This window comes from Mesitornis unicolor, unplaced genomic scaffold (genome assembly GCF_000695765.1).
Source record: "Mesitornis unicolor isolate BGI_N332 unplaced genomic scaffold, ASM69576v1 scaffold12848, whole genome shotgun sequence".
In the NCBI taxonomy this organism is placed as follows: domain Eukaryota; kingdom Metazoa; phylum Chordata; class Aves; order Mesitornithiformes; family Mesitornithidae; genus Mesitornis; species Mesitornis unicolor.
In genome coordinates this window covers 23,390-33,206 of record NW_010199836.1, presented here as the reverse complement: position 1 = coordinate 33,206, position 9,817 = coordinate 23,390, and the positions used below count along the sequence as shown (strand labels likewise).

The window sequence follows — 9,817 nt, the reverse complement described above, 5'->3', positions numbered from 1 at the left end:
AAGAGTAACCAGTAATATACCAGTTACTTTGGGTTCCTTCTAAGAACACCTACATTGTCCAGATACTTTGCGGTTCCTTCACTGGAAATTTTCCCTCTCTGAAGAGTCAATGTATTGGCAAATGGAGAAATTAGAGAAGTATCAGGCATTGTCCAGACTAGTTCATTATTATCATGTTTTTGCTGTACCAGCTCTATCTAGTGGGCAGTGCAGGCTGTGAGATTACTTACAAATAGCCTTAGAACTTGACGAAGAACAAAAATGTCTCCTAATCCACAAAACACTGCATACCTGACTGCTTTTGAAGCAATGTGTTCATTCTTTTTTCTTTCTGGAGGTATTAGTAATAATCAAATTACTTTTGGAGCAAGGGCTCCAAAGAAATCATATTTTCAAGCAGCTTTGTCAAGAAGGAGGGAGAACTGGTAGACCAACATTGTGTGCTGGAGATGGAGAATTCCGGAGCCATGAGAAGATGAAAATATTGATGGAAAAGGTGACCCAAGAATGAAGATACCCAGCAGGATATTGGGTATTGTCATGCCATTGAAGTCACTGCTCTGGTGGCCTCGCCTGGGTCTCTCAAGAATGTTAGTTCAAATGTGTCTGGGTGGCATGTCCATGGGGAGAGTAACATGCCTGTGTGAAAACAGTTTGTCTTAGAGATACAAAACTAACCTTTTCCTCTCCTTGCCTTTTTTCCAGTTTCAGTCTGCTGCTGTCTATTCATACTGTTTCTCTTCCTGTCTGAGCTCACTGGATTCATAGCCACTGAAATGTAAGTAAAAATCATGTTTTCCTTTGTTTCAATGTATGTGCCTACATGGTTTTTTCACAGCTCTACTCTGTTATCTTGGAAGAATGTGCCTGTCATTTCACTAGGTCAGATAGCTGTCTGGTAGTTTTTGGATTCTTTTTGGTTGAGTCCAAATACTCAGTCATTCATTCAGCTTTTCAGTTTACTGAAGTGAGCTAGGCAAACTTGGTTCTAAAATACTTCTGATGGAGAAAAGAGTTCCCGGCCTGCTTGATCCTTTATTAGCTGCATACTGGGTTTCTCTGTTGAGCACGGTGGGTATTTTCCATGTGACCACAGATCACATCTCAAGTGACCCTTTTCAGTTCTCTGGTGATCAGGTATAATGTAGCATGGGTGCTAAGATCAATGCCAGTCAGTTGCAGTTCCCCTCATCGTCCTCAGGCTGTTGATTTTTTTGTCCTCATCTGGGATCTGTTACCCCTCGCCTCCTGAACAGGCTCTTTGCTCTGTAGTGTGATTCAAAGTGATTCTTGAAAACTACTGTATTTTTCATCAGTGATACCATATGTGTGGTGCCTACTGGTCGAATCCACGTGGACTGTGCGGTCCCATTGCAGATGTGGTGGGATCTCTGACAAGATGTTTTCTTTTCCCCACACTTTTCAGTGGATAAAATGGATACCACATTGTGCCAGTCTTCACTGGATGTTTCTGAAGATGCTTTTTGGAAAAATGTACTGCATAAAATATGAATGATTGTTAGTTTAATGTTAATAATACCTTTTTTTACATGTCAGAGCTGCATCTCTGATACATGCAGATAGCTTTAGTCATGTGTGAGTTTTCTGTTCTTTCTTTTTGCCTGTTGACCCTTACTTGGAAACTTAGTTGACAGGTTTTGTGCCTGAAGACAAGTTGTCCCAGGTAACCTCTTTGGGACCTTGCTTTGAGCAAAATGGAAATAATTTCCACTTTAAAAATTTGTTCATCAAACAAATTAATCAGATTTTTCCCCCTGTTCTCATGCTTCTCCTGCCTTGAAGTAAACTTTTCTTAGTAACTGTGAACACAGGTACCTTTGTTTTGGGTTGTAGGAAACATTCTCCCTCATCCTGCTGATGTGACAGTGAGGTCACTAGACTTCAGTGCACGGTTCCTGGATAGCTGGGAAGGGTGGAACTTCTGCCAGGCTTAGGTGATGGTCCAGATAGCAACAGATGTCACTGCTGAGCAAAAAATGTCCGAAACACATTGGGCTCACGTGCCGTGTTTAGATTGATCACGGTTTGTGTGACTTCTGATGGCTACGTGGCTTTTTCATTGTTTTCATGCAGCTCTGACTGGGGTCAAGAATATAATTTCAAGAATAATTTTAACCTTGAGTAATGTTTAACCTGAAGACAGTAGGGTAATTTAGCTCTAGCTAATATTTTATAGCCACTGCACATTTACTTCAGAGATGGTATCTAAGGTTTCTTACTCACTTGCTGTTTCTTTGAATTCATTTGCTTTTATAATACTAGGGTCACCTTATCAACCCACTTCTCTCAGGAGCTGAGTTTGCTTCGTTTTCTTGTTTTAAAAATAGGGAAAAGCTAGGCAAATTGCTTCAGGTAAAATAGCACTTTTTCTTACTCTCCTCTTAGATCTCATTCTCATCTGGTTTTCTTTATTATTTTAGCTAATGCTGTACCAGAGGAATTGGTAATATATACCTAATTTTGATCCAGTTATTTGAGTGCACATACCTTTATGTAGTGGTAGTTTCCTGACTAGAGATTTCTTTGTGAACAGCAAAATTGTGTGATTCTCTGGGGCCTCTTCATGCTGTTTTCTTAACAAGATAATACATTTTCCACGAAGATACTAGAGATCCTGTAAGTTCCTGCATGCTCAGTTGACAAGTTTCTCATTAAAACCTCAGAGAGATGGTAAACTGCTTTCCCAGCTGGAACTGTGTGGGGAGGAGGTGTTTGTAAGCAATAAAGCAGTAAAATTTTAGAGAGGATGTCATGGAAGAGACTGAGACAAGTGAATGCAGGAAACTGATTCGTCATGGACCATCCAACACAATAGCTTGCCGAATATGAAAACCTCCTTCTGATGAGTTATAGGTCATCAAAAATCTCTCTTGCTGGGAACAGATCACCCCCAGCGTTTGTGAGTAGGCTCCCCTGTAACGGCAGAAATACTTCAGAAAGTCACTTAACAAAGTGCTTCCCAGTTGAGGAACTTCTAAAGTAGAAGTAAACTTTTTCCATTTCTTACTCATTGCTTTCTCTTCTGGAAAACCTAGTAGCTTAAAGGTATTCATAGATGTTCCTAACCTCTTGTGTTTCCCTTTCAAGTGTGTATTACTGGCAATGCATTGCAGGGCAGTTTAGTGTCATCATTCAGAATAAGGGTGCAGAAGTGTGGAGCTCTATATGGTCTGGAACAGTGTGAGAGCTTTGTGCCACCATTTAAACAGGGTGGTAGCAAATAATGGGAGATCTGTCTCACAGAGATATTTGAGCTTTGTTTGCCCACAAATCAAATACTTTTGAAGATATGGAAGATTCCTTATGTGCAAACTGTTCAATTCTCATCAGCTTTTATTGAAAGGTTCAAGTTTCTTTTGTATTCAGAGTCTCCTGCAACAGATACCTCTACCAGCTTGCAGTTTGCTGGTGTGAGCCAGGAACTGAATGATTAACTAGAGTGTGCACTTATGTGGGGTGAGCTTTCCTGCTTTGCCAGTGCCAGCTGTACTGTGAGACTGCACCAGTCTTTCTCCTCTTGTGTAATATTTTCCTTAAAGCAGTCATGCGCTTGACAAAAGCCAGATTGCATGGGGATAGCTGCCCATTTTTGATGGCAGGGTGAAATGGAGAGCACTTGACCTGGTGCCTTACATCAGAGACGTACCAGGTTTGCTGATGTGGACTCGTGCTTACCTCATAGCCCTATTAAGCCGAGTAATTGTGCATGGTGTGCGTGCATTGACTGCTTTGGGCAAGTCAGCAGCAACTTCAGCAGCAGTGGTAGCCACAGGATTAACTGTCTACCTCTCACCGATGGGAGGTTTCTTCAGTATCTGCATCTGAAATGAGAGGTTGGTGTGGTTTGTTGAACTCATGCTGTAACATGAGAGAATAAGGTCTGCTGTGCACCACACTAACCCCATATACTTGCTGGCTGCTGCCCACTGTTGGACTTTCTTCTACATTCATGTGACTGTAGCAACATAAATTCCTGGTATTACTAGAAATCTCGGTTTGGTCACTCTTGCCCAACTTCAAAGCTGTGTTTCCTTGACCAGCCCATTGTCTTAGCATTTATAGTCTCAGCTGCTCAAGACTTGTCTGGGTGGCAGAAGGCCAAGAAATTACACCCTCATCTTGAGGATAGCAGTCATAGCACTAAAACCAGATTACCTATGTAGGGAAGACAGCATGCATCACAGTAGCTGTGTCATAACTCGTGTGGGCATTTCTAATGAGCACTGAGATTGCGTCTGTGCGCAGGAGCTCACTTCAGTTAGGAAGCCCAAGTAAGACACTGTGCGCATTGCAGCGGACATGCAGGAAGTTCATGTGACATAGGTAACGCACTATAAATGCACATCCTATTTTGCTGCTGACGCTTCCTGTGTAGCTGAGCCCTGAATAGGGTAGAAAACTCCTGGTTTCTCATCTTCTAGATCTATTGCGTGACCCTAACAGGCGGTCCTCTGAGCAGCCATGAAGGAAATCAAAGCGTGGTTCTTAGGTGGGGCTACATCCTTTTCAGGAAAAACACAGTGAAGGGCTGGTGAGGGAAGAGGTTTTTCTTTCTTTTCTCAGCCACAACCCATCATTGCAGTTACGGGGAGGAGGAGTTTAACTCTGGAAATCAAGGATCTTCTTGGTTATTTTTTTTCTTATTTTTTTTCTGTCCAGACTGAGACTGACTGAAGACTAAGGCCAAAACAAGAACCTAGATTAACCTCCTCAGTGCTGTAAAAGGTAGATAAAGAAAAGGAGGTCTGTGCTCCGCATTTGAACCTCTGCAAAATTGACAGTATTAAACACTGTTGTCCCACTGAGCAAATGACTCAAATGGCTGAAGAAGTGAAGCTAAAGCGTTAAATGTGTCTGGTATTTCCTGGGCAGGATCGGTAGTAGGTTGAGAGTAGATTGAGGGCTAGAAATTGCTCGGTATACCTTTCACAGCCTTCCTCATTCATCGTGCTGTTATGTTGCAAATCAAGAACGTAGAAATCGCCTATCTCTTCTCTAATTAACTCAGATCAATGCTAGAAGTTAATAGCTGGCAAGATGATAATCTTGCAGTTTTATCCCTGTAATTAGGTCATGAATTATATTCTGTAGGATCAATAAGAGTTTTCCAAGTATTCCATCACTAAAGAGGAAAGATGTAATTAACTAATCTAGTCTGCCTTGCATTGGCAGCCAGGGGAAGGGGTAGGAGGGTATGAATGTGATACATGTGGTATGAATGTAACTGCTCAACAATAATTGTCTGCAGCAGTACACTGTAGAAAGAAACAGACCGTTCCTGGCAGTGTTTTCATTTTCTTTCTTTCCTTTTTTTTTTTTTTAATTGTAGTAACATGCAAAGAACAGTCTGAAGTGACAAGTTTGGCACTTGGAACGCTGTGCCTCACTGCAAGGCAATGAATCACTTAAGAAGAGTATCTGTAATAAAAATACTGCCTTTGCATGAAAGTATAAATCATGAGCAATGTCCAAATCATTTGTTCATTTAAGGTGACCGGGTCATTCACTAGGCACACCTGCTTGCTTTAGTCTTGATGAAAAATACCTTGGCCAGTCTACGAATATCACACAGCCCAGCTCCTATGCCAGAGCCACATCACATGCAGCACAGCTTGACTGTTCCTGCAGGCTGTCAGGTACCCGAATGTGGGAGGAAGCAAAAAGTCAGGAGCTTCTGAGACCAGTGTTGCTTGTTCACACCGGATTCATTTGCATGCCCAAGACCGATCCTGCAGTGAAGCAGAATTGTTATCGTATCTGCTTTCAGAGGTTTTCTGTCCCGTAGCTCTCCAAGCTATGTGCAGTGTGTCTTGTAGCTCTTGGGCCATGAAAATTTCTCATAACAACCTGCAGGGTCAAGCTGCACCTCTGTACGCAGCAAAGCACGATGCTGGTACAGTGAGAGTTCCTTCTGCTGGAAAGCACAACTTCAGAGGATAAACCATCTGCACCGGCAGCACCGTGCCACAACTCCTATGTTCTGACACTAAGCTGAAGATGCAGTTCCAACCCCGCCAGCTCATCCAGTTGAGGCAGATGAAGAGCTGGAGCAAAATAGACCAGCACAGGGAATACAGCCTCAGTCAGAGGGGAATGGGAGTTGTAATCTTGCTCTTGCTGTAGACTGACCTTGAGACAGACACTTTTCTGTAGAGGGGTGGCTTAGCTGGCTACCTCTCAGGGGTGCTAAGAAGCTTAATTAATGTTTGCGTAGTAACTTGGAGATTACCTAATAAAAGGTGTTATATATTTGTGAAGCGTAGTTCTGCCATTTGTCCTAATGTACGTGTGTGGGTTAGCAGGAAGCGGAAGGTCGTGTCATGATGTCATCTGCAATTTCTGACTCAAATCTACATTGACGTCTTTGAAACACTTCTCCTTCTTCCTGCCTCCTGGAGAGCTGTAATTCCTTCCTTTATAGGACAGTGTGTTTTCTGTGCTTCACAGCTGAGCCAAGACCTAATCTGGGACAAAGACCTTATCAATGAAGAACTGATTGAGATTCAGGGCACAGAAGGAAGATTACAAATTGCAGAGCAATAGACGTATGTGCAATTTATTACGTAGTAGAGAATTTGCTGACCTGCTTGTTGTTTCTTTGCACAAATTGAGAAGAAGGTGGGTTGTTTGTCCTGTGTTGGGTCTTCTCTGCTCGGGCATGACTGAAAAGACGGTCATGCAGGAATCGCAGCTTCAGGTAGTTGTGTTTCTGGAAGGTGGTTGATTACAGCTGAAATGGCGAGTGGAGCCAAGACAGCTCGCCTGAAGAAGTCTTTTGTGAAACTTTGGGCTCCCTCAAGGAAGAATAGTTATTTTGCCTCTTAAGCTTAGGGCCCTGGAGACCAGAGAGTGCCTCCTGGGAGCTGGAGGACAAGGTAAAACCCATCTTGCTGGAGTAAGTGGTTGTAGTTTCTGTATGGCTGATGAATGGGGAGGAGGGTGCCTGGTTGGTTATTGTGAAAGAGGGAGAAAAAAGGCTAAAACTTGAAGCAGAGAGTAGAACAAGGAGGACAGAGGACAAGGAAAATGAGGTTAGAGAGCACCCAGGCAGCGTGTGGAGATCTGAAAGGTTGATGCAGTGTATTCTTCTTGTATTCTAAGGGCTGCAGGCTCTTCAGCCGTTGAAGTGCTGAAGTGTCCAACGTTAGTGGCCAAGCTGCTGGGTGGAAATAAGTTAATGGGGAAGTTTTGTTTCTGGGGGAACAAAGCTGTTGTGTCATAAATCTTATGTCCTAAAGCATGGGGAACAGGTCTGGCTTTCTTTGGATAAAATCTTAAAGAAATGTGAGCCCTCTTGCTGCTCCCCCTTTCATTCCCTCTCGCGTGCCATTTGCATGATCTGTAGTCGTAGCCAAAGAGTTCCTCCAGCTCTTTCTGTGTAATGTTGCAAGTTTGTAAGCAAACGGGATACACAACCGAGAAGTCCAGCAGCACCGCTCAGGAATGTGAAGTATTTCGAAGTGGCTCTTTCTAGAAGGGAAGCGGATTCTTTCTGTGTGGATCACTTCTGCTGCGTGGAGAAACTTTTCTCCTTTTCCTTGAATCAGTGGGGGGAGGCCCCGCAGAAGATGAGGTCCGTCTCTCACCCGTCCTGTTGACCCTGTTGTACTTTCGTAGCTCTGTACCTCACCCCTGCTTTATTGTGCCACTTTTATTCAAATAGTCCTTAACAGCAACCAATAAACTACCAAGTCCTACGTGCTTAGGGTCTTGGGAGGAGGTATGTGCCATCGCTGGAGTCACAGTACAACCCTGTATGCTGCCTCTCTGAACAGCCATAGAAGCGGCTGCATTTACAGTGCCCTCCTACCTGCCCTTGGGTTTTATTTCCCTTGTGACCATCCCAAATTCACTGTTATGCTCTGTTACTGCTGGGACACTTGATGTTCCAGGAGGGACAGCTATAAATTGGAGTCAACTTCATTTCTTCCACTGGAGATGTTATCCCTTCAGGGAGAGTTGCTGAGGTGGTAAATACTGCTTTTCCCAACATCTCAGGATTGTCTGATTAAATAATAAGAAGGTTGTGTGCAATTTGACTTCTTGGCCCTGGGGAGGACGATAGCAACGGGAGTATAAGTGTCCATTCTCTGCCAGCTCCATCCAGACGTAGGTGGTGGTGGTTCAGGAGGAGATCCTGGAAGGAGTAGCTTTGACCCTGGAAGTTTGCTTTACCTGTGAGGTTTCCAGAATATTTTGGGAGTTAAGTTTTCAGGCTGTTGAAGGTGGTGATGATCTGAGGTTTGGCCCAGCAAGCGTGGCCTGTGTTGTGTTGTCAGTGTGCCCTTGGTTCCCCACAGTGCGAGGAACCTCAGTAAGATATTTAGGTTTATAGTATAAGATTTAGGTTGAACGTTAGGAAAAAGTTCTCCAATATGAGGGTGGTAGATCACTGGCACAAGTTGCCCAGAGAGGTGGTGGAGGCCCCATTCCGGGAGATATTCAAGGTCAGGCTTCATGGGGCTCTGAGCAACCTGATCTGGTGACATTGTCCCTGCTCACTGCAGGGGTTGGACTGGATGAGCTTTAAAGGTCCCTTCCGACCCAATACAGTCTATGATTCTAAGAGCAGGTCAGTGCAAAGGGTGCACTTTGAAGACCCTGACAAAACCTTGCTGGGTTTGTTCGCTTGGGCCTTCTGCAAGGGCCGATGCTGCCAGGAGGCAGCAGTGGCCAGAGCTGGGAGGGAGTCAGCAGGCAGGGTGCTCCATGAAAGGTGGCCCTACTGGCCCAAGGGAGGAGAAGGAAGGATGGACTGTCACGAGCTGTCAGGTGTCTGAGGAGTGATAGACAGGATTACGAAATTGGGAGCATGAGTAGGAGAGGGACAGGGGGCTACCAGGTGAAGAGGAGGAGGAAGTGGCCGCGAGCCTTGCCCAAGGGATAGGTTGGGAACCGTTGGTCCAGTGACCGGAGTGCAGGACAGGAAACCAGTTTCCTTTATCGGCGACTAATGGGCTGTGTGACGTGGACAAACTGGCCTACTTCTCTCTGCCTCCGTGATCCAGTCTGCAACCGAGTGACCTCACTGCTTGCCTTCCTATGTAAGAGCTTCCACAGGCTCCCTGTGCAGTTTCTTCTTTGACTTCTACCAGCAACCACTTCTCACTCACTTATCGCTGCCAGGCTTATGTGCCTTTGCTCACAGACTGCTCCTGACCACACGTTTTCAGACAGGTTCAGAAGTGGAAATCGGCAAGTACAAATATTGACCTTCCTAGAGCTTTCCTCCAAAGAGCTGGAATGTTCAGCTGAGTGGCTCTGCCAGCTCTGGCGTGAATGCTCCTTTTTTGCCAGTAACATCAAGCTGCCCGCGGCAGTGACTGGGCATGGCCCACATCTCAGCCGGCAGAGAGCTGGGAAGAAGCCAGGTGCTGTTATGAAACAGGTTGGCTGGCAACTGCGATCTTGATGGGAGGACTTGGAGAGCGCAGAAAGGTGTGTTGCTTTGGGGGATTAATGCCTCTTTTGGCTGGAGCTGCTCCTCACAACCATATTTGGACATATGACTTCATCCTGATCGCTACCCAATCTGCTGGTAATGAACATGTAGAAGATTTAATGCATCCCACCCGGGAGAAGAGGGCTCAGCCAAGAAGCTTCTAACTAGGTCACTGATGAGCAATTTTTCCCCTCCCTCTGTGTCATTTTTATTAATCACTTGAAAAATACATTGAGTAATGATTGCAAGCAACTTGTCAAGCCAATTAAAAACAGAGAAAGGTAGGGCCATGAAGCTGAAGACAAATGCTGTGCTAGTTTTAAATGAGTGTCTGTAAACCCCACTGACCTGTGA

The 9,817-nt window shown here is 44.6% G+C and overlaps 1 protein-coding gene across 1 annotated transcript in view; it reads left to right on the top strand.

Annotated features, from left to right (window-relative positions):
• The window catches only part of ERGIC1 (endoplasmic reticulum-golgi intermediate compartment (ERGIC) 1), a 35,177-nt gene that overhangs the window by 6,138 nt on the left and 19,222 nt on the right, over positions 1 to 9,817 (top strand). The window contains exon 3 of the mRNA XM_010189566.1: positions 706 to 778. Within this exon, the coding sequence (XP_010187868.1) occupies positions 706 to 778 (73 nt within the window). The remainder of the gene's footprint in view (positions 1 to 705; positions 779 to 9,817) is intronic.